At 43.2% G+C, this 21,118-nt stretch overlaps 1 protein-coding gene across 1 annotated transcript in view; it reads right to left on the minus strand.

Annotated features, from left to right (window-relative positions):
* The window catches only part of MAP3K5 (mitogen-activated protein kinase kinase kinase 5), a 106,344-nt gene extending 92,050 nt beyond the window's left edge, over nt 1-14,294 (minus strand). The window contains exon 1 of the mRNA XM_086744904.1: nt 13,523-14,294. Within this exon, the coding sequence (XP_086601030.1) occupies nt 13,523-13,916 (394 nt within the window). The 5' untranslated portion in view covers nt 13,917-14,294. The remainder of the gene's footprint in view (nt 1-13,522) is intronic.
* Nucleotides 14,295-21,118: the final 6,824 nt, after the last annotated feature.

Here is a 21,118-nt window from a genome sequence, read left to right on the forward strand (position 1 = left end):
TGTGAATAGGAAAGCTATACAGATGCAAGTCTTTGAATAATTGCCAGTGAAATAGCTATTCAGCTTTACACAAACTAAATAACCTTCTTACAGCTGGTAAGAAACGCATCTTGGTTTGCATTTGTACAGTATTAACACTTGAATTCTCATGATTCAGCCTCTTCTTCAACTTCAAAAGAGGAGAAAGAGAATAATTCAGGATTAAGAAACATTAGAGACACTGTAAAAACAACAACAAAAAAAGGTGACAACAGCCACCACCTACTCACACATTCATTTTGAGCAGAGCAACCACCCATTTACTTTGCAGAATACTGAGATTTGTCCAAAAACATCTAGATACAAAGGCCAGCACATTAAATTATGAAACCTAGGAACCAATTTTGCCAGCGTTTAACAAATCATTTACAGTAACATGAGTCCAAATTAAGCTCCTGAAACTTCGTTTCTTTCTTTCGCAGCAGAGCTGCTTCCTTTTCCACTTCGACAGCTCTTCAGTATAACTGCAGTAACACAGAGCAGTTAAATTATGCTGAAATGAATCCCTGAATAATATTTTTTTTTAACAAGAGAGGAACTGAGAGGTGCTCTTTCAGTTACGCCTTACAGCTGGACTGAAAGTCCAAATGTACTAAAATGAAAAATAAAATTTTTACATCATGTTCAGCCGTGACTTTTTGGATGTTACGTGCAGATACAAAGGAACTAGTGATCCATGCTGGTAAAGACATGGAAATGGGCTACTTGCAATCTTGTTCTATAAAGTCTTTTTTGGAAAGATTCCTTTTCAACAGTCAGCACATATTAGCAGATTATTTGCTTGATGACTATGGAGGCTTAAGACTTGCAATAGCTACCCACTGCCCTTCGCTCAGTTTAAGTGCTCCAAGACAGACTGTGAATTTGGAAGCTAAGATAGCTGCTGGAACTGTGCACTCACAGATGCAATATCTTTAACCCACCTCCCATAACTCTGCACGTCCTCAGCTGTCAATCTAAGCTTCAAGGCTCTTCAAAGGAGCACACTTGCTACACCTAAAATAGGAAACAAGTAAAGCAATGCTGAATGATTAAACATGCCCCAGACCTCACTTCTGCATGACGACCAAGTGGCATGCAATGGCTTACATCCATAAATTCTCCTAGCCTCAGGTTGCTGCCTTCAGACTGGCCACTGGGAATGCTACTAAGACTCCACTCATTGGCCCAGGCCAAAAGCTTGCCAGAAGCTTAACACCTTAGCAGCACAGGCAACTGAGCTGTGGTACTCATGAATGCTCTCATTTGCTAGCAGAGATGTGGTCGCAAATTTCAAATTGAGTGGCAGAACCTTTGAACTTTCAGCTGATGGAACGCCCTGAAGTTTTTTTCCAATTCAGAGCAAAACTCAAGCAATGTTTTAAAACTTTCCTGTAAACTGAAAGTTTCTGAAAAACATCAGGCTGAGACTACAACCAGCTGGCACAGCCAAAAGCCAACGTGAAATACCCTCCTTAGCCACCGTTGCCGGAAGAGGAAAGGATATGAGGCAACCCAACGAGACAAGATCAAGAATAACATGCAACCACACCTTTAGGCAATCTCAACCCAGGTTGCTACAGTCCTGCTCTGGGTCTGTTCCCTGGAACGCGTGCTCAGCTCCAAGAGCTTACTCAACAGAAAGCTAACCAGAAAGAAATAAAGCGCTGAGTCAGCAATCAGGTCGGCTCCCTGACCTACCTCATCACAAAACTATCCGAACGCCGAAGGCAGTGCCAGGGAGAAGTGTGTTAGTCCAGTTTTTCATCCACTTCAGCTGCCATGGGATTGCACCTCAAAGGGATACAATATACTCAACTCCTGCAGCAGTCTTGCTTATTGACAGTAACTGCATGCAGAAATGGATTTTATGATGTTCTTTCCCCACTTAGCACTGCAGCTAGAGGGAGGCAGCAGGAGGATATTTCTCTTTTCTGATATTGATGTGCATACTGCAGTGATTGTAACCTTACTTTATCTATCAGCATTAAAGATTATTTGAAAACATGCCGTGTCAACTGGGCCTTTTAGCATCGGAAAACAGACATTTCTACTGCACAAGCACGGCTAGAAGTTACTACAGCAGTAGCTCTAAATCAATAGCTTCAATTTGTAACAGATAAGGAATAAATAACTTCCTATGAACTGAATTAAATCCTGAAGACAGGCACCTGCCAGTTTGCAACCAGATGCAGCATAAACTGAAATCCACCAAGGCTTGGGAAGTCTGCCTACCGGGAAATTTTTCCACTGGAGCTACTATTAAAGTACTTCAACAGAGAATAAATAGAGACAAAATATCAGGTTGTCAACACACTGATCATGCAAGGCAGAGACACTTCTGGGACACTGCAGAAAACAGACCAAAATGCAGGCACTTAAGCAACAAAAGGTACTGGAAGTTTTCCAGTTACACACCCATCTGGCAGTGTTTGTTACAGAAGCCCTTGCTTCAGATTAGTCCATTTTCCTAGCACTTTTATTGCATTTTGGCTGTTTTGCATCAGCTGGAAAAGGGAGATCATGGGTTCTGGTAACAGAATTACTGGCAAGTATCCTTACTTTTTTGCTTCTTTTGTGGAACACTTTTAGAATGCATACTTTTAACACTTTCTCCATTTTCCTCAAAATTGTGAAATAAACCCAAGTGTGTTGAGGTATTTAAACCACGTTAAAACTGCTTCATGCTTAATGACCTCCATGAACTTCCGTTGTTCTCAAGCCTCAAAGAAATAAACGTACCTGAGTAAAAGCTTCAATACAAGCTCTTTGAGAGGCAGCTAAATCCAGCCCATGAGACACTTGACAACTCATCTGCAAACAGAGTTCTGCCACACACCCCGAGACCAGTCCAGGAAAAAGCTGTCAGCACGGCTGGGCTGGGCTGCATCATGTAGTCTTAGTCCTGGGCAGTGTCACCCATACGGGGTCCATCCCAGGAGAAGGCTTGTCCAGACCCCAGTGTACACCACCCATTAGGTCTAACCCAGGCCAGAGGCCTTCCTTCCTCACACTGAGGGGTTCAGGAAGTACTTTCTTCTCTGTTACTGTAACCTGGACTCAGCAATGCCAGTGAAGTTCAGACTCTGCTGCCAGAGATGGCCACCTATGGCTGTAGGAAGTCAGGGTACCTCTGTGCTGCCCTTGGTCTGTGAGAGCAAGAGGAAGAGGAACAAATAGTCCTCTGCTCACTGATCCAGCGATAGGAAAGAACATAATCCCTCAAGAATGAACCAGAAGCAGGCAGTGCTGCAAGATCCCAGCGCTTCCTCAAAGATAACAGCACTGGCTGCATCAGCCTGCTCGCACCACAAGAGTAATCATGCCTTTCCTCCCCTCCTGCCTTTACAGCTCTAGGGTACATGCTCTTTTCTCCCTCCACAGGCACCCTTTTCACAAAAAAAAAAAAAAAAAAAAAAAATCCTGCTTTCTACAGCTATTGTACAAGATTGTACACTTTGGAAGTGCCACTTTTTTTCTGGTTTGCTCTGCAATCTATCCTACGCATCATACATGCAACACACACTATACGCTGAGTTGTTGCTCCTGGTTAATAAATCAGCAAAATTCTCAATGACAACTCTGAAAGACATAAAAAGAGTAAAAAAAAAAAAAAAACAAACTCCAGTAGAAATGAAATGAAACTAGAACCACCAAGCTTCTGAACTATGCAGTCTCAAACTAAAAAATTTTAAAAATAAAAAAAAAATCTCTAAGAAGTTCTGTTCCTCTCCTAATTAACATATACTCATAAAGAACAGTTATGGAAGTCATATGGGCTTCTCATGCTAATACAGTCTTGAAATAATACACAAATATTGAATGAACTGATCAGGGACATTTATCTCCCGAAATAAGTTTCATCATCATGAGCAAAGAAAGTAGTTTCTGCACAGCAGTTTGCATGATTTGCAAGGTCACTGAAAACCCCTGTAAGAGACTACATGTTAAAGGACTCCAAGTACCAGTGGAGTTCAGCTCTACAGAAAACAAAAATTGAAACTGACCTCAGGGAAATAGAGAACACAAATAAACAGGACTTCTGTTTATTTACATAGGTAACAACCACTTCTTTTCTAGTGAAAGTGATTTGGACAGTATCACTGAGCCTTTTGCAATTGCACTTGACCCAGGAATGCTGATAGTGTTCGGAACTGACCAAATCCCACTCCCAAGGAGACTTGGAAGGAATCCCAGTTCTTCACACCAACCGCCTGGCAAAGACTTCTCATTTCCAACTGTGATCTGGAAGACAAGGTTGCGTTCAGGAGGCAAACAGCTTCTGCCCTTCACCACGCCGCACATCACTTCCACCGATGGCACAAGTGGCAAGGAGCAAGTGAAGATAGGATACAGCACACAACCAAAAACCTGGGTTTCACCAGCACGCCATGTTCCTGCCAGCACATGGAAGCAGAAACAGTGGTCAGCACACACACGTTCAGATTAAAGTCAATCCATTTTTGTATGAATCACCTGTAAGGTTTCTCAGCCTTCCCCTAGGAACCTTATCTTAGATACTGCATTGAAAGGCAGTAATAAACCAATAAAACAAAAAATTATGGCGTACATCTAGCATGTTTCCCCTCAGAGATACTCTTCTAGAGAGAAAAAACAGTACTGTTGTGCTTTTAAAAGCATTTGCAACTGTAAAAAATTCATATTGAAGGTGGAGCAGTGGAACTAGGAGCTTTTAATCTTATGGGTGTGCCTCCATGGTGGAGCTAAATGAAGCACTTTGCTACTGTGTCAACATAACTGGATAAATTTATCCCAAGCAGAGGGGCCCCACTTCAGAACCATAAATGAATTCCTACAGCAGTACAAGTGTTTCTTTCCTTTTGATACATCACTGAGTCTTTGTTCACACCCAGGGCTTTCTGTGCTACGGCCAGACAACCAACTTGGGCACTCTTGCACACTGCAGAATACACTCCTGTTGGAAGCATATAACTCCACGTGAAGATGCTGGAAGACATTCAGCTCCTGACAATTATTTAACCTGCATCTTCACGCTTCACAGAGTGCAGGTTTCAGTTTATAGCCCCTAGTAAGCCAGAAAGATTGTACTGAAAGCAGCATTATACCTGTATCAGATAGGTATTGTGTAAAGGCGAAGAAGATTAGATAAAACTCTCTGCAAGAGCTGCAGATAACTCTTCTGTGAAGACATCACTGAAAAGCTGTCTTCACCACTGAAACCTCCAGCTGCTTACTCACCCAGAGTGCACTCTCAGCAAGAGACATCAATGATGCCATGAGCAAGCCATTCCCAGAGCAACTCATTTACTTTATTATAGCAAGGGAGAAATGCAGAGCCAATTTTTTACAAGGATATCTAGTTCCTAAATCAAAATGTACGTTTCTTGTGAGATTTGAAAGAGTGCTGATTCCCACTGACTTCAAATGAGTCAGCCTGTGGGAAACCTCTAAGCTCCATACTGCAATGAAATGCATCCCAAAGGTTATGAATAAAAGTGAACATGATTTAGAAGAGAATTCAGCTCTGGCATGCCATTGTTAGTAGTTGATCAGCAGCTCTTCACAACTGGAAGTGGTATTATATCTGCTTCAGTTAAGGATCAAACTTGGTCTCAGAGGAAAAAAAAAAAGTAATATACATTAAAAAGAAGCCGCCTGTGCCTGTGTGTCAAGCTCAGCCTGAGGTTCATTTTCTCTTGGAATGCAAACAATTACAAAACTTCTTACAGAAATCCACCCATCAGTGATTACCAGAAAATCCCCCAATTGTCAGAACAGATTCTGCTGTCATTTGTCTCACACATCCTGCTGTACAAGATGACTTCACTGACTGCTTCGTGTGCCTATCTCATCCTAACAAATGCTGTACTTCAGAGTGTGTCTGTATGGCTGAATGTAAACCCCCAGAGGCACCATACAAAATAAGTGGTAGGAGACTACTCTGGGCAGTGGGTGTTTGGGGACTATATACAGCAGGGAGCCTACAATGAAAGATGGGAATCCCAGAAATGACTTTCATTTTATTAACCACAAATGTGCAAAACTCCTATTATTGTTGAGGCACTGAGGTTTGGGTTTTTTTGTTTCTTCGGGAGTAAGGCACAGCTTGCAGGTTACCCATGCATGCAAATACAGCAGTTCTAAACAGCAACTGTTCCAGACGGCTGGGGGAAAAAAAAGGAACAAGTTTTAAACAACTAGCACTGCAGGGTACGCTTAAACTCAGCACTTCTCTACTGAGAGATTAAAAAAAATGAACTGACATAAACCAGAAACTTTCACTTGCCTAACATAATTTTTTTTAAGACCAAAACAGACAGGAAAATTTAATGAGCATAATGGTGCTAAATGACATAGTAAGGCCTCTTTTATTTTTCATTCGATCCTTTAGGCTTTAACACAATTTGTTTCATGCTGTTGTCACTTGCTACATACACAGCATTTGTACTGTGCTTCTCTACTTTAGAAGGCAAATTAAAAGAGAAGTCAAATTCTTATCATGGTAACTTCAGGAGTCATATCCTGTTCAGAGCTACAGAAATGCAAACTGCAGAAAAATCAGTCACAGGGTTTCTTCTGCATTACTCTCAAAAAGCATTTCATAGAATCATAGAACAGTTTGGGTCGGGCAGGGACATCTTCAACTAGATCAGGTTGCCCAGAGCCCCATCCAGTCAAACCCTGAATGTTTCCAGGGGTGGGGCATCTACCACTTCTCTGGGCAACCTGTTCCAGTGTTCCACCACCCCCAGTGTAAAAAAATTATTCCTTATGTCCAGTTTGAATCTACCTCCCTCTATTTTAAAACCATTACCCTTTGTCCTATCACAACAAGCTCTGCTAAAGTGTTTCTCCCCATCTTTCTTACAAGTCCCCTTCAGGTACTGGAAGACTGCTATAAGGTCTCCCCGGAGCCTCCTCTTCTCCAGGCTGAACAGCCCCAACTCTCTCAGACTGTCCTCATAGGAGAGGTGCTCCAGCCCTCTGATCATCTTCGTGGCCTTCCTCTGGACTCGCTCCAACAGGTCCATGTCCTTCTTATGTTGGGGGCTCCAGAGCTGGACGCACTACTCCAGGTGGGGTCTCACAAGAGCAGAGTAGAGGGGGAAGAATCACCTCCCTCGACCCGCTGGCCACGCTTCTTTTGATGCAGCCCAGGATGCAGCTGGCTTTCTGGGCTGCAAGTGCACATTGTCATCTCATGTTGAGCTTCTCATCCACCAACATCCCCAAGTCTTTCTCCTCAGGGCTGCTCTTGATCCCTTCTCTTACAATTTCATACAATTATTTAGGTTGGAAAAGACCTTCGAGATCATCAAGCCCAACTGTAAACCAACAGCCAAGTCCACCAACTAAACCATGTCCCTAAGCACCACATCTACACATCTTTTAAATACTTCCAGGGATGGTGACTCTTCTCTGCTCAGCCTGTATTTGTGCTTGGCATTGCCCCAACCCACGTGCAGGGCCTTGCACTTGGCCTTGTTGAACTTCATGAGGTTTGCACGGGCCCCCCTCTCCAGCCTGTCAAGGTCCCTCTGGACGACATCTCTTCCCTTCACCATGTCACCCATTAGTTTCATTATGTAGCTCCATTCAGCCTTTTCTCCACTCGGAAATATACTTTCATGATGACTGCTCATATGGACACCTCACGATGAGTTTTACATCTTTATTGTAGTTTAAGAGACCCTAATAATTTCATAACCTGCATTTCTCACATCACCTCAAATACTATGCAGCACATAATATTTGAAAAACACTCTGATGAACTTAAAAGAGAAGGTAACCTTTCAAAAGTCTGTAACTTCTAATAAACCAATAAAAGTCTGGATGTGTACTATCTATCCAGGTGCGTCACTGATATCACTGTGAGCATGCCCTTAATATTATTTACGTTACAGAAGTGGCTGGAAATTCACACTGGTACGTCAGCTTCTGTGCCCAGGGCACCCACGATAGATGCTCTGCAAGCCTCTCAGCTGGGGGAGAGATCAGAGGAAGCTCTTGCTGCACAGCTGAGCTCCAAACTGCTATGACAGCGTAATGTCAAAAAAAGTAAAAGAAGTGATGGATACAAGTGCAGTATAATCACAGAAAGCATGTATAGTATTTCAAGTGTCTGACAAAACTGTGTTAGTGAAATGAAAAAAAAAATGATCAGGAAGTAGGAAAAAAAAAAAAGTGGTGAAATAAACTTAATTGTTCTGAGAGATAAGGGGGAGTAGAATAAAGCTTGCAGTTACTCTCTCTCTGGTAGTGGGTTTTTGCTCCTCCAAACAGCTAATGTGGTAGGAAGAATGCCTTTTTTTACCAGGGAAAAAAGTTACCTCAGCCACCAGAATCAAGAATATCAGTTTTGAAAAGAACATCACCTCTCTTGGATTTAAGAGGAGAGTCCGCATTAGTGTGTCACAATCACAGAACTTCCAGGAAACTTACATAAAGGCATAAATCACCTCAAAAAAAAACCAATTTAGCATCACAGAATTTCACATATTTAGAGAAAAATAGTATGAAACCGCAAGAATGTAGTTAAGCCATGGTACTGCTTTACTGTATTTCTGTGTGTCTGTAAATGTTTATGAATTCACAATCCACAAATGTTCTGAAAAGTCTGCAAACACAATTTAGGTGTAGAACACCTTCCAAGCAAAGTTCACTTTCACACAAATGAATGTACTGGCCCGCTGAAGATTTTGTTGTTTTGCATACCAAGATTCTCCCCAAGCACACTGCACAGTAGGTTTCTAAGCCCAGTAAGCCAATGCTGACAATTTCCAGCTCAAGCCTACATGAATGCTAAAAGCAATGATGCTGAGCTCCAGAAACAAAGATAAGAGACTCAACCTACTTTATTATCTGTTATTTGATGAACTCTATTTTAGTCAATCATTGCTGTTCTGGGAAATTATCTCAATAGCCCCACATAACAGTGTTAGTACAAAACACTATAATGAAGGCCCACCGATTCATGAAACTTGAGCATAAGAAGCTGAAGAAAAGGAAATTCTCCAATATAAGACAACATTAAAGAACCATCCTAAAATATATGACTGTACTGATTAGAAAACTCAGATCCTCCTCAGTCACTGACTGTGTGATCTTTATCTTCCATCAGTCCCTCTGAGATTGTACACAGAAGTCAGAATGCTTGATACTGTGCTTCTGACAAATTACCATTCTCCAAAAAAAAAAAAAAACCTAATGTTACATGTTCACAAGATGAAGATGTTCTGTAGCTTAATCTTGCAAGACAGACAAGCAGGAGGAACACACATCTGAAAATACTAAACAAGTGATCCCTCTATCCAGTGAACGCGAGATTCTCCAAAAGAGAAGGTACTGCAGAATAAGACAGATTTCCGATAAGGTTTCCCTCTAACTCCTTAAGGTGTCTCTCCCCCAAAATATGAGATTACTAACCTGAAGAAGAAAAAGCACAACTTTCACCTTTACAGTATCGTACTCCACAGGTCATTCCAAAACTATTGCTTCATTAGTTATCCCAGTTTTGACACTTGTACACCACTTGTCTTGCCAGTCAACTGAACGCTCATCCCTAACTTACTCTGCTCTTTAAAAATCAATACAATTTAAAAGTAAGTGCCAGATTACAAGTCAAACAAGACATCTCTTTAACCAACAAAAACCTGCCTAATCCTAAAAGCCTGTGTGAATAACTTTCCTTGTCTTAGAGGACCTCCCTCCCATGAAGAGCTGATCCAGATTAACGATTCATCCTATTTTTCCCCTTTTACAGTACTTTTACCTTTTTTATTTTCTGAAACTCTCTGTTCAGCTAGTCCTTGGTGCATTTGTGCAATACAAAATGACTGCATAAAGATCTGCACAGAAAGCAAACCATCCTAATTAAAAAAAAAAAAAAAACAAACACCTACCTAAGCCAAACAAACTCAAAGTAATTCATATTTATTTACGGCTCAATTTTTAAAAGGAGTTGAGCAATTAAAGAACAACAACAACAACAAAAAAAAAACCACACAAAAGGATATGCAGATCTGGTCATTATAATGTACAGAAAAGAGCATTTAATTACAAATGTCAATGGTTACAGTAACTTTTAAAACACCATTACTATCTACTGCACTGCAGAAAAGTTTTCCTGCTGTACTTTGGCATGTCTCTAATTGCCTGACTCTTGAACATTCCTGAACTGTTTAGAAATCAAGCTGAAATAGAATCTGCAATTCACCTGCAGCAGCTAAATACAACTAGAGGCAGGGGGAAGAAAGATAAAGACTCTAAGTATTCTCTTCATGAAGGAAAAATCCTTGAGACAGCTCAGCAAACATCAAATTTTGCAAGACATTGGACTATATTTTCCTCTCCTCACCCTACTATCTTTTTCAGTGGAGGAAAATGTGACAAACGTTGAAATTTCTATTTTTGTCAGACACTTTACTAACAATTTCTAGAGCTGATTTGACACTTGCTTCTTAAGAAGCAATTATGGGTTTGGTTTTTTTTTTGCTGAAATCAAGCGGAATTCAAACCATGTAAGCAGAAATGCTACAGTAGGCTCATTCTTAATATTTGGTGCTTGAATAGTTCAATTATACATAGCTGAGACCCACTCACTAATCATATGCATTGCTAATTATGTCTCAGCATTTAAGGCCCATCAGTTGACTGAAGATAGCAGAAGAAGATTATTAGTAGGCTAATCTACATTTAGAGCGGATGATGGGTATTTACAGCCGAGATTAGATTTTATTTAACACTCCTTGAAGTTCTCTTTGAAGCAGTGAAAGGCATGGAGCGAACCTACATCAGAGATCACCAGGAGTTCAGAGTATGTGATACAAAGTGGAAAGAAGATATTAAAAAGGGAAGGCTTGATGACAGACAGATATGCTATACTTAGCTCTCCCCCCCCCCCCCCAAATCACAGTTGATTTATATGCATTACAAGAGTTGAGAGATTTATTGTTTTATTTCATTCCAACACAGTTAAAAGCTAGCTTTTCCAAACCTTAATGAAATCACATCACTACTTATTTTCGTAATGTAGCTGGCCTTTACACTGGGTCCAGTAAGACCTGATACCAGTAAGAACAATTAACCATTACTTGAAAATACTTTTACTGCTAAGTTCTTATTTGACATTCGGTCATGCTGTACTATTTTCATACACCCCATTATTTAAATAATGGGGTGTTCAGACATTCTTCATCGATATTACTAATACCATCTTTGATCACTGAACGCACACAGCAAAAGAGAGGACAAGAAAGGGGAAAAGGAAGGAGTTTAGATCACCTATGAATGCTCCCCTCTACCACTCTGTTAAAGCAGTTAAAAAAAAAAGACTAAAAATCTGTGCAATAGCTACACCCTCAATGAGGGTCTTCGTTTTGCTGCCTACACTGCTCCCCATTTGCATTCCTCACCTTTGACACCTTCTGGTCTTTAACACTGCTCTGTTCCTAACCTGAGAGCCATTTTTTCACTAGCTTAAAGTTTCTGGAGAACAACTAGTTCTTAAAAAATAGAGAGAGAGAGAGAGAGAGAGAGCACGCGTATAAAATGCAACTGGAATAAAGAAACAAGTACGAAAACTCACAGATCCTTCTAGACCTAAGTTCAGCCTTAGAGTCAGCAGCACAATGCAGTTTTGGGACCGCAGCTGGTTTATGACTGTGCAGCTCAGACAGTACAGAGTATATGTGGAGCAGACACAAACTTTTACACCCTGCTCTCTTCAGTCCAGGAGCTGGATATTTCTCTTCTGGCTCTTTGCACGTCCATGGGCTTTGCTACTAAAGCAGAATGATGAAGTATTTTTCCTGTTTTGCAATACTTTGACTAAATTCCCACAGCCACACAGTACTGAAAGAAAAAGTAATGTTTTCACATTTAGATAGTTTGCTCAAAAGCCATTGAAATAAGCAAATTACATTACATAATTGTGCAGTTATGTAGCACTATATGCCAGACGCCTACTGCCAGAATTAAAAGGGGCCCACTTCAAGTCAAATCTCCCATTACAAGAAAAGCCTCCGTGAACTACTGAGAGCCTGCCTATTGCGCAGCTCAGAGTCTAGAAATTAACCAACGTAAGAGGCACAAAACCACCACAGATAATTCAGTTTCGAGTACCTCACTACGAGGCTGCTTCCACAACAGAACCAAAAGGTTTCACCTGCCCTGGAATGAAGAGGTGTCAGGGTGCTTGAAATCTGAAAGTCTCTCTTATCTCTACGTGGAGAGTATAGGATTTATAATGAAACTCTACAGCCTTCCTATTTCCACCTGCGAGGACAGCTCCTCTGACTTCCGAGGAGTTACCACTAAAGACACAGCTCTGCCAAGAAGGAATAAGCTGCTACTGCACGCTGCAGAATCGCCCACCCCACCAAACTGAAAGTAGCAGTCCAGGAGGAAAAGCTTGTGGAGTTTCAAAGAGATGACCCGCGTACGTACATCCATCCTGTAGAGTGTTTGTTGGAAACTGGCTAAAATCTTGCCAGAGGTTTCTTTTTTTTTTTCCCCTCATCCTCAGGAGAGGGGAAAACTACAATATCAGCCAAAAGTTTTTAAATGCTGATTTTTTGCATGTATTTCACATCGCAAAAACCATGGCATGCGATCAGCTTGAAACTGTAGGTCAGGTCAATTTCCTGCTTCCAATTTTTTAAAGCAAAGGCACATTAATTCAGTACTGTAATTTTAGTTGTATGAAGTCTTTACAAATCTATTAAGCGGGTTTTTTTTTTCTAATGCAGCATTCACACGATATACCTGTTAATAAAATAAATTTTTAAAAAGGACAAGGAGAATTTTTTTTGTTAGTATTTTTAAAAACGGGGCCAGGTAAATCACAACACACAACCTCGGGTCACCAGACCTTCCAATGAAGGCATTACAGTACCAGGGCCGGGAAAGCCGGCAAAGTAGGGTGAGAGGATGCAGCACAGGGCACCCACGCCAACTAACCGCACCGGCACGCGCGACTCTTTGTTCGAGCCCATCCATCATAAATATTTTATGCAACCAATATCTGAAGCACAAAGTTCCAACAACCAACTGTGTCAGCACCAAGGGAACTGCCAGGCTACAGGGCCGGTGCCAAACCTGCTCTTCAGAGCCCCCGGGGCCTCGTAGCTCCCGCCTGCTCGAGCCAGGGCTCGGCGAGTCGGTAAAAACTTGCATCCCTGCACTTTGCTGGGAGGCAGAAAACAGCCAGGTCATGTTTAACCCACAGGTAAGCAGTCACAAGGTGCTGACAGGCCGCTGATTCACGGCATGCTTGCTGACAGGGAGTTTCTTCCCCAAAACACGCTAAGTGGGGAGGGGGGAACACCACAAAAACAGCCTCTGACGCGCCCTCGCCTCTCAACGGAACAGCCGTGGCCGCCCGACGGCTGTCACCGAAGGCGCGGGGGCTCCCCGGGGCCCCGCCGCGAACCCGGGCCGGCCCCCGGGGAGGGGAGGTGACGGCGAACCCGGGCCCGCTCCGCTCCCGCGGCGGCCATCAGCCCCGGCGGGTCGCTCTCACCTGCGTTATAGAAGCGGTCCAGCACCGCCGTCTCGCCGAAGTCCAGCTTGCCGAAGTGCAGGGTCTCCAGCGCGGCCCCCACCGCCTCGCACGCCTCCCGCAGGCTCTGCAGGGCGCCGCTCTCCGCCGCCAGCAGCGGCCCCTGGCTCGCCTCGTTGATCACGTAGGTGACGGCCGTTCGCCGGCCGCCACCCTTGGCCCGCGCCTGGATGCCCGGCCCGCCGGCGGCGGTGGCGGCGGCAGCGGCGCCGTCCTCAGCCCAGAGGGTCCCGGCCGGCGGCGCGGCCAAGTCGGCCCCTTGCGCTCGCCTGCCCAGCACCTCCTCGCAGGGGGGGGCACCGCCGGGAGGGCTGGGCACAGGCAAGCTGATGATCCCCTCGCTGCTGTCGCTCATCCCGGCGGCGGAGGAGCAGCCGCCACCGCCTCCGCGGCGCGTCCCGGGCTCTGCTGCGCTGGCCGGCGTTAGGCGGATGCCATGCTGCGCCGCCCGCCCCGGAACGGTCCCGCCGAGCTGCTGGAGGGGAGAAGCGGCCGGGCTGAAGCGAGGGGCTCCCTCTCGGGCGCTAGCGAAGGCTGCCGGAGGCGGGGAGACGAGCACAGCCTCCTTGGGTGTCTGCCGCCAGCACCATGGCGCGCCGCTCCCTTCTTCTCCCCCGCACCTGCGGGAATCCCCGGCAGCCCGGCCTCCTTCTCCTGCCGCCCCCGGGACCTGACTCTGTCCTCCGGGCGAAGAAATTGCTCGGCCGCGGGGAGCCAACCACTTGTGGGATCGCTCCCGGGCGCCCCCGCCTCACAGCCCAGCGGCAGCGGCGAAGCCACTCGCGAGTGCGGGCCGAGGCGGCCCCAGCGCCGGGCGCCTCCCGCCGGCTGCGGCCCCGCCTCCGGGCAGAAATCACCGAACTCCAACCCCCCCGCCCTCCCCTCCGCGCCGGTGCTCCGGTCGCTTCCTGTCCCGAGTGGGAGCTGCGGCGGTGGACGAGTCTCGCCTCGTCCCCGTGGGGCTTTTCCGCCCGGCGGAAAAAGCCGCAGGTTTTTCAAGCGGTGTGCCTGGAAACGGAGGAGCTACCCCTGTGTTTTCATTAAATAGGTCGGGTTTCTCACATGTAGGAATTTGCCCGTCAAGAACGTTCGAGCACTTGATAATGAACAGAAGTATTTCTTCATGGAAAAGCAAATAGTTGGAATAACTAGCGCACAGCCAAAAGCTGTGCTAACTTTCGGTGGTAGGCCACCAAGTCGAGGAAAAGATCCTTGGACATTTGAAATAACACATAATGTAAAGGGAGAGCGCCCCAAACTTTCAGATTATTTGCAGGCTAAGAGGGAATCTCTAAGGAATTCAGAATTGACTTGAAACTTCTGAGGTCAGTTTTTGAACAGAAATACTGTGAAACTGGATGATTTATTCAATTTTTAAATTTTATTAGGGGTCTCTGTTAAATAGGTACAGGAGAAAAGGAGGAAAAATAGTACTCTACATATTTATAGTTACATTTATATGTCATCTCAACAGGTCCCTCCTGTTAAAACTGATCTCGTTAAGACTAATCAACTTGTTGGCATGAAGCCTGCTCCTGTATCATTGTTTTCCATTACTTCTGTAGACCAAGGATCAATTCTGGAATAATTAGAAAAATTAGTCACTGCAGTACCTCCAGTAGCTCTGTTTGCTTTTGCGTTGAGCAGTCCTCTTTTTCGACGAGATATGCCTGGCATTTGCTTCTGCTGATAAGAAATGGGTAAATGGGGTGGGAAGACGACGAGCAAACTAAAGGCTAATTTACAGGGAAAAGTTAATATTTGCTAATCTGCCAGATACAGTAGGTTATTGTTTCTTGCTACAGTCTGAATGGCAATCAGTGTTTTCTAAATAACGTCGTTTTCCACAAAATGCAGATTCAGTGTTAATCCATTCAGCATTGCAGTTACATCACCTTACAGGAAGCAAGAACAATATGTCTCTGTTGTTCTCTAGAACAACCCGTGTTTGTCAAGTGCAGAAGGAAGTCATGGACTGAAAGGAGACGGAAGAAGCATGATATTCCACTTAGCATTACTGACTTGTGAGGCTTGCTTCATTATTAGTGCCATGTCTGTTCCAAATTCAAGTTTTTCTATTGATTTGGCTGGGAGTGAGGTTGGGCCCTAAACTAAGAAAAAAAAATGCTGTTGAATAACAAACACAAATTGCCCACATTTCTATAAAGTGAAAAATATCTTTTAATCTGTTAACTCTTTGAAGTGAGTGGTTAGACATTTAGAAGCTCTTGAATTTTAATGTTTTATCAGGAGATAATAATTCAAAGGATTTTTTAAAAACCAAGATAATACTCCCTTTGCTATCAGAAGTACGCATACCTTGTTCACTTGTTTCTCAAACGTTGTACATACACATCTTTAGCACCAGATGGTTTGCATATAATCACAGTCAGTATTGTCCTGTTCCCGCTCTGGTTTTCATAACAACAAAAACTTGTAACAAGCAGTTAGCTGTAAATTTGTTGCAATTACAACCCTCTCTTCATTACATGTTTTTATAGTTATATATCATTAGCCTCTAGGTGTAACCATAACTTCAGCATCCAAGAATTTGCCAACTTTATTAGTTGCAAATATAAATGCAATTTTTTATGAGTGACAAACAGCATATGACAGGTGCCACAGGCTTGATTTAGGCACTCGAACTAGTGTAAACAAGATCCAAGATCAAAAAGGCCGTTCCAATTTTATAGAGATGAAATTTAAAACATATGTGCATTTAACATAACTCTGTCCAAATTCTGGGGTTTTTTTTTCATGTATTATGGCTATCAGTGTCCAGCAGAGGGAGAAAAATGATTCTAGACTAATCCGCATTTTCAATTTTGTTTATAGTAGTGCTGATGGAATTGACAGAATGGACTAAAATACATCGCTACAGATACCGGGTTTAAAATGGATGCTAAACTTCATCTCTACTTTAAGGCCTTATTATTTAACTACAGGATAATATGAAGGAATGAGAGATTGGAGATACACTGTAAACTCTTCACTGATAAGCAGGACAAATAAGTTTGTAAGAGTGAAGTCCAATATGCTTCAATTATGTGTGTAAGAAAAAAAAATAATGTAAAGAAATTTGCATATACAAGAATCCAAAGGAGATGTCAAAAGTATATAAACTAATGCAATTCCTGTAAGCTTTAGACCAGAACTCTCACAAGCAGCAGAAATGATTAAACTGAAATAAAAACCTTATTTCTACAAGTTGTCCCAAAATGTTAGACTAAGTCTGTCCCTATAGACAACCAGAAGTAGCCTTTGTGTTCAGTATAGAGAGGGCAATATTTTGTTATGAGGCACTCAACTGCCAGTCTTTACAAAGTGGTAAATCTATGAATACACAAAACATTTTAAGTGATATTTAAGTACAAAGGGGGAGGTAAATAGAGACTCGTGGCGGCCATTGTGTAGGAATGCAGCTGATCATGTAACAGTAATTACATGAGGAATCGGCCTACCGACTTATGGCATGGTGCACATAAATGGCAGTCAGCAAAAACTGATGGAGCAACGTGGTGGTGGAGCAACGTGGATATGTCGTTGGGGATGGATATTTCCAAGGGCTGTCCTTGGAGCCCTTGTCTTGTGAGCATGGTGAAGAATGTGTGCTGTTCTTCCTTCATATCCTTTTCCCCCTCATGCTTCTTTCCAAATCTCCCCATCTAGATCTTTGTCTGCTCCAGCGTCTTTCCCTCCTCTTGCTTCTTTTGTTCTTTTAAACTTCCAGAAAAGTTGCTGTGCTAACTGCCTTTTTCTTCCAACTTCCACAACCCTCACTTTCCCCATATGAGGGGAGCCTTTTCCCTTTGCATTCATTCCTACAACCCCCTCAGTTACTTTCAATTGTTTTCACTGTTGCCAGTTCTGCAATCTTATCAGGAACCTTGGGACGCTAAGTGCATTTCTTAAAGCTTCAACTCATACAGCTTTATGACTGTATGGAAATTTCATCTGGGAACATCTCTATTTTTCTATTTGTCAATAAGCATTCATTGTTGTAGAAGAAAATCTTGATAGCATGAAGCCTAATGAGTGGCTCAATAAGTAAAAGACAGAAAAAAAGTTTACTGCAGTCCCTGAGTATCTTCAGTGTTTTAAGCTACCTGAACTTGCACGTGAGGGAATGGCTCACAATCTTTCTCTGGTAGAAAAGCTCTTTTTACAACTTCTTTAAATACTTGGACTCAAGTCTTCCCGCTAACTGTTTCTGCTGACCAGCAAGGGGTTTGTCGAGATTTGTGTATCACCACCGCAGTGATGGTTACCAGCCCAGCTCACACCTAAGGCAGCTGTCAGGCATCAGGCTGAGGAAATGAGGGACGTGTTTGTAACAGAACAGAGCTCAGTGGACTAGCAAGGAAGGATGCGGAGATACTGCTGTAAGCATCTCAACCACCTATTCTAATGCTAACGAGGGGCATGATTGTGAGCTAAGCTGAGAGAAGTGACTGCAGCGTACAGCCTAAAAGTTACATACCAAGCAACTTTCATTATTTGATTCATTGAAGTGATGTCGGGTTAGGAAAAAAAAAATAGGGGTAGTTGGGGAATTTTTTCCTAGAACTGAGCGCTCTCAGGTTTTACGTGGAACACGGCTGCCATCTGCTGCTGCACGCTGGGTGCGCCTGTTTGGTGTCAGCCGGTGGAAAGAGCTGGCTGATAGACCACTCGGTTTCAACAGCTGCAGATAAAATGTTACTGTACTTGGTGGTCCTTCATGGTTCTTGAATTTACTCAGCTGCCCAGGGGCTGAGGAGGAAATACAGTCATGTTTAGCAGCTTTATTTGTTGGGCCCTACTCTCTTTGCTTGTAAAATAGCTTTAGTTTCTTTAGTTGTTATTCTACATCACTGGAAACGTTCAAGGCCAGGCTGGATGGGGCTCTGAGCAACCTGATCTGGTTGGAGATGTCCCTGCTTCTTGCGACTAGATGACCTTTAAAGGTCCTTTCCAATCCAAACTGTTCTATGATTCTATGATTCTACTCTGAAATCTTCTGTGCAAATACTTTCACTTGCCGTATTATTTTGCTTCCTACTTCTAAGGATCTTCAAAACCTGAACTCACAAGCTTTTCTGTGGAAAAAAAAAATGTTTTGTGAATTAATCCTTCTCGCAGGACCTGCTTGTAACCTTTCATCCACTTCTTGATCTTTATGTCTATGAAAATTCTTTTAATCCATCTTTAAAACAAAGCTGGGCCGCTGATAAGGACTGCTTCCTGTTTGCATAACCTCTTTGCTGAATTTTACTCACTACAAAAGATCAACTAAATTTGAAATTGCTCTTGATGAAACCTTGCCAATACTTGTGATAAATTGTCCATACAGTAAGTGGACTTTGCACCATCAAGCACTTGACTCCAAAACACCACCTTGCAAATGGCTGTGTCCAAATTTACTTGCTGCTCCACTGCAGTGGCTCTGTATCTACTCAAACGTTGTTACTGACATCTCAGGAGCAAAGGGCAATTACTTTAAAAACACTTGCTCAGAAAATTGTTTTCTAACATGCATTTTGAAAAAATACATTGATTTAAAAAGATTCCACAGAGGGTAAAATTAGTGGAATTTGGCCTGGAGCAGCCAATTCAGTAAGGTATTCCTCTACCCCAGGGTTAAAAAATCTGATCTCACATCATGTCCATCAACAAATTGTCAGTTGTGAAGCTTTGGGAGCTGCTGTGATAATCCAAAGGATGCATCAAATTGAGCTTCACTTGCACCGAATTTGGATTGATTTTATTCTAAAATCCGGAGGCTGTCTGATAAACATGTTTGTTTTAATTTTTACCACGAGATCAAAGAATTAGTAGAACTGCCTAATTCAGCGATCTGCTTTTGAGTGCCAGTTTAAGCAATTAGACATTTGTGTGGCTTTACAACAGATTTTGTAGTCAAGGTTTAGATTTAAATATAAGGCTGAGGAGGAGGAACATGTAACGATCCTCCAAGCTCCATGACGTAACCTTGATTAAATAACCTAATTCACCTTCACTGTACCTTCCTAATGTGTAAAAGAATACTTTTGTATTTTTATCTCTATACATGCAGATGGGTTGTTATAACTAATTAGGGTAGTCTGTGTCCAACTGGAATCACCTCCGTGTTCTATATATCAGACACGGCATGGAATGTAACAGAAGCTGCAGCTACTGCTCTGCCAAAGTATTTATTTCCTAAGCCAGACCCCCCTTCCTACCTTTCAAAGGCAAAATACCCTCAGACTTAAACCAAAGTTGTCATGGGTATAAGAAAACTTGAGTTTGTTCATAAAAGGACTTCCATAAAGCATACTTGCATCACACAAAGAATGATCAAATACGCAGATCTGTTCAAGAAACTACAGAATGAAATAGCTTAGAAGGGCTTTTTAGAAGGAAAAGTGACAGGTAATACACATATTGATACTGTTGAAGACTAACTCTGAAACTTAGCTAAGATTGTATTGTCAAGATGTTCTCTGTGCACTTAGCCACCTCTAATCAGAAGAACGAACATTTAGTATCCTTTAACCAAGGATATTTGTCCAATTAAACCTTGAAGAGAACATTTAATCAGAATGTTTTGAGGATGCTTTGTGTACGGTGCCAACTACTGAAGAAACTAGGGGAAAGGTAACTCCAGCAGGGGTCACCATGACCACCGACTCACAGACCCTCTACCCAAATCATACCACCGATTCAAATAGGCAGAGTACAAGGACTGAGCATTCGTGCTAATTTACGTGCTAGACAAGGAGACTCTAACCAATCATTTAACAGAATATTAATGCATATGTACTAGAAAGTTGAATATGTAAGAGTTTTGTGTGTAAGTATACTGTGGAGGGTCCCGCTTGGTGTACTCGATTTGTGGGAGATCACCAAACACCCGGGCTTGTGCAAACCTGAAATAAATGACCAATGTCTCTCCTCATTATTGGCTCGTTGCATACCGGGCAACGAGTAAGTCTTATTTGGATTACAATGCTGTGAGTTGAAACATCTTCTATATTGAAGCTGATGTGCACACAATAAGCTGATCTATGTCTTTTATGTCTTTGAAGTTTGGAAGTGATCTCACTGGAAGGTGATTTTACAGAATTGTTTATCATGAGAAACGGGCAGCCAGTGGTCGGAGGCCTGGTCTGAGCCAGATGACCTTTAATTACAAATCACACTGGGGTACGTATGAAAGGCTAACAGTATCAGGTGACAAATTTCTCAGTAGGACCTCCTAAGATTACAGCTTTCCTCTGAAGAGCTTAGAGGACAAGGCCGCACCGGAACATAAGCCACAGAGGCCAAACTCTGCAGCTACCAAGTCTACATTGCCAGCCAGAGTGGGGTGGGGGGCAGCTGCCCAGGACACCCAGGGCCAGCAGCACTTCCCCTGGAGCCCAAGGGGGGGGTCCTCGGGGGCGGCAGCTGTGCCCTCTCCAGCCAGGCCCGCCGGTGCAGACCTCACAGAGGGGGCTACCGCGGCCTGCCACGCTGACTGCGTCCCGGGCCGCCCTCTGCCATCGCTAAAGATGGCGGCGTCGCCGTAGCTTCAGCACCGCCCGGCGGGGACGC

Source organism: Chlamydotis macqueenii, chromosome 3 (genome assembly GCF_036417535.1).
Source record: "Chlamydotis macqueenii isolate bChlMac1 chromosome 3, bChlMac1.mat, whole genome shotgun sequence".
In the NCBI taxonomy this organism is placed as follows: Eukaryota; Metazoa; Chordata; class Aves; order Otidiformes; family Otididae; genus Chlamydotis; species Chlamydotis macqueenii.